This window comes from Tupaia chinensis, unplaced genomic scaffold (assembly GCF_000334495.1).
Source record: "Tupaia chinensis unplaced genomic scaffold, TupChi_1.0 Scaffold000201_1, whole genome shotgun sequence".
Classification (NCBI taxonomy): Eukaryota; Metazoa; Chordata; class Mammalia; order Scandentia; family Tupaiidae; genus Tupaia; species Tupaia belangeri.
The window spans coordinates 1263321-1266889 of record NW_006159676.1 but is presented as its reverse complement, the minus strand read 5'-3'; the positions used below and the strand labels follow the sequence as shown (position 1 = coordinate 1266889).

Genomic DNA, 3569 nt, shown 5'->3' with positions numbered 1-3569 from the left:
AAATTTGGTAGAGGGTACACATGTTCACTAATGAGACAAACCGAGAGAAAGCTGCCAGGTCTGGGACTAGAACCACGGCCAGCCATGTGGGAGGCTAGAGCCCTAGCCACCATGCCACTTGCCAGCCCCCATAATTATTATTTTTATTCAATGTCATTATTATTAGGACTTTTTTTTTATTTATTTTTTTTGAGAGGTTTTCCCTATAGGGCACATGCGCTCGCCAGACAGACAGAGAGAGACAAGAGAGACAGAAAGCGAGAAATCACCCCCCAGGGGGGATGGCCACGCCGCAATCCCTTCTCCTCCATTCTCCTCTCGGGATCTTGGGCACGCACGCACACGCGCCTGGCATGAGTTTAAACCACCGGGTCCAGGACTCAAACTGTGGTCGACTACGTGGGAGTCCAGCGACATAGCCATTATGCTAACTGCTGGTCCTCCATTATTTTATTTTTAATGTTGACCAGAGAGAGTACGAAAATGAGAAAGCAAGCTGCTAGGTCCGGGACTCGAACCATGGTCAACCATGTGGGAATCTAGCCACCTTAACCACCCCACTGTCTGCTGGCCCTACTATTATTATTATTATTATTAGTTTGCTATAGGGCACACGTGCTCACTACCGAGAGAGAGGCAGAGACACAAAGAGAGAGAGAAAGAGAGAAAGCAAGTCGCCACGTCCGGGATTCGAACCGCGGTCAACCATGTGGAAATCCAACGCCCTTAACTGCTGGTCCTATCTGAGTTTCCAGCAGAGCCCTCCTGGCCCACCCCCGCAGGGTCCTCACCGTAGAAGACTGACGGCGGGTCGTGAAAGAAGGGGTAGTCGGTGCCGAAGAGCAGGTAGGCGCTGTAGCTCCAGGATCCCAGGTAGAAGAGAAACTTCCAGGCGCTCTCAGGCATCTTGGCGGCATCTCTAGGCTGGAGGCGGCAGCGCTTGGCTAGAGGCTGTGGGCAAGAAGAGGGGCGATCCGTGGGTGTTGGGGGCCCGGGCACAGCTCCTCGGGGTGCAGAAACCGAGGCCCAGGGCCTCCCAGGGTGCAAGGCGCTGGGGCGGGCGGGCCTGGTGCTCACCCTGGAGCGTAACCAGAGCCCTCCTGCGCGCGCCAAGGGCTAAACTTAGGGCTCAGCTGTCGGGTGGCAGCGGCCCTGGGGAAGAGAGTGACGGGGAGACCCGGAGGAGAAAGGAGAAGAAAGGGGGTGCAGGAGGCCAGGAGGGGGGACGCCGGGCTTAAAGCGCAGGAGGCTAATGTGCTGAGCCCGTGGGATTTCGGGGGTTACAGGGGGAGCCTCGGGAGCCATGGGGAGCTGGAGAGAATGAATGCTCCCCACGGAGGGCATCGTGGGGTGACCCAGGAAGGGACCGCGAAGGGGAATATGGGGGGCATGGGGAAACACGGCAGGGACTGTTGGAAAACGCCAAGGACCCCCACAGGAGAGACGTGAAGGGGAGAGGGAGCACCTGGGAGATACAGGACACCCAGAGGGGAATATTGGGGGGAACCGGAGAAGGCGGGTGCGGAGCATGTGTGGGGTGCACGTCGGAACTTGGGGGAGACTCAAAAAGGAGGGGGCCTGGAATGCAGAGAGGTAGGGTGAGGATAGGGTGTCACACCAAGACGAGGTCGGTGCATGAGCGAACAGGTGACTCGAGAGGGGACATTAGGGGGACACCATAGGGAGGCGAGGCGCGGAGGAACGTGGAGGGTCGGGACGGAGGGCGGGGCTTGAGTCATTTGGGGGCGGGGCCTCCACGCGGCACGGCTAAGCCCCGCCTCCTTCCCCCCACCACTGAGGGGGCCGGAGCCCGCAGCACCCAGTGGTTGTCATGGCGACAGCCCGAGCCAGCTCCGGTAACCCTTAGCAACCAGGCCGCTGCCAAAAAGAAGAGCCTTGGAGAAGCGGGCAGCCCCCTCTCCGCCTATTTCTTGGGAAGGGCGAGCCTGAGAATGGGGCGAGCGCCCCACCCAGGCTGGGGAGAGCCAGGACCTCCGAGGATTGCAAAAGCGAGGGGACGCATGACTTTGAGGGTCTCCCCAGCCCTGTCCCGGAGGAACGCGGGGAGGGGTTGCTCCGACCTGCTGGCCTGAAAGCCACCCTGTCCCCTCCCTGACCAGCTGTCCCCGTCCTGCGCCTGCAGCTTCCCAGCTGGAAACTGGGAAGGTGGCGAGGGACAACGAAGTCGAGGCCTTTGTCACGCCTTCCTCCCCCTCCCTGGAGCGGGGTGGTGGCTGGGGTCTCTCCCCCACCCCGTGTGCGTGACATGTGGGACGGGGGTGGGCACAGAGGCAGCCAAACAACCTCCGGCCGGCCACCTAACAAGGACTCCTGCGCCTGCAGCTTCCCAGCTGGAAACTGGGAAGGTGGCGAGGGACAACGAAGTCGAGGCCTTTGTCACGCCTTCCTCCCCCTCCCTGGAGCGGGGTGGTGGCTGGGGTCTCTCCCCCACCCCGTGTGCGTGACATGTGGGACGGGGGTGGGCACAGAGGCAGCCAAACAACCTCCGGCCGGCCACCTAACAAGGACTAGCCTCTTCCAAGCCAAGGCTCCTTTGTTGGCGCTGGGCGCTCGGTCCCCGCACCCCCTTCCACCTCCAGCCAGACCGGGGCGGGTGACCCCAGCCAGTCCTCGGGGAAGTGACAGCTAAGCTGGGGACCCAAACGCCCTCCCATCTGCTCCCGCAACAGCGACCCCTCCCCCAGGGAAGGGAGCGGGGTCAGGTGCAATGTCGCCACCACGGTCACTCTCCGCCCATGACAGTGGCCTCCCCCAGAAACCGAGCAATTCAACCAGAGCTTCTTAGCGTCCAGCCCTAAAGACTCGGGCCATGTCACCTCCAAGGAAACGAACACGGGTCTGGCTGGAGCACCAGGCCTTTGCCATCTCTGGTCAGAGGGTGGCGCTGACCCCAGACGGGAGCGAGGCAGGGACCAGGCAGCTCCTGCCTCTTCCCGAGAGCAGCGAGCAGGGAGGCTCCGCGGTTGCACGGCCTCGGCGGAGACTGGGCCGCGGACCCAGTTCGGGTCCCGGGCGCGCCTTGCATGGCCTGGCGGAGCGTGGCGCAGGCACCTCGGCGTGCGGAGCCCTCGCCATCCCCATCCTGGGGCTCCTCTATCCTCGACTCGGCCCTGCAGCAGAGCGCGCAGGAAGCGGCCTGAGCCCCCTCTCACTTCCACGCGGGGTCCATTTGGGCCGAACTGATCGCATAGGGGTGCTCAAGTCCCGAACGGCCCACCTGTATCGGGTGGCCCACGTCACAGGCTCACCCCACCCGGGCCACACCCCCGCATCCATCTGCACCCCCGACCCCGCGCTGTTCTAACGGGGCATAAAGCGGCCCAGGATTCCCCGGTCCCCGATCCCTCCAGCCCGAGTCCCCCCACGTTCCAGTGTCACCCTCCCGCCCAGCCTGCATGACAGAAAGGGACAGACACGCCGTGACGGCTCGGGATCCCTCGACCCCGGGCCTTTTCCATCCCAGCTCCATCCAGCTAAGGGTCGCCACGTCTCGGTGTCCCGCGGTACTGACCCGAAAGAGGCGCGCGGTGGCCACGGATCGCAGCCCA

The 3569-nt window shown here is 62.8% G+C and overlaps 1 protein-coding gene across 1 annotated transcript in view; it reads right to left on the bottom strand.

Annotated features, from left to right (window-relative positions):
• Window positions 1-3563, bottom strand: part of CERS1 (ceramide synthase 1) — a 13985-nt gene extending 10422 nt beyond the window's left edge. Inside the window, exons 1-2 of the mRNA XM_014587317.2 lie at window positions 3533-3563; window positions 792-951 (exon numbers count right to left, since the gene is read on the bottom strand). Coding sequence (XP_014442803.1) covers window positions 792-906 — 115 coding nt within the window. The 5' untranslated portion in view covers window positions 907-951; window positions 3533-3563. The remainder of the gene's footprint in view (window positions 1-791; window positions 952-3532) is intronic.
• Between the last annotated feature and the right edge of the window lie 6 nt (window positions 3564-3569).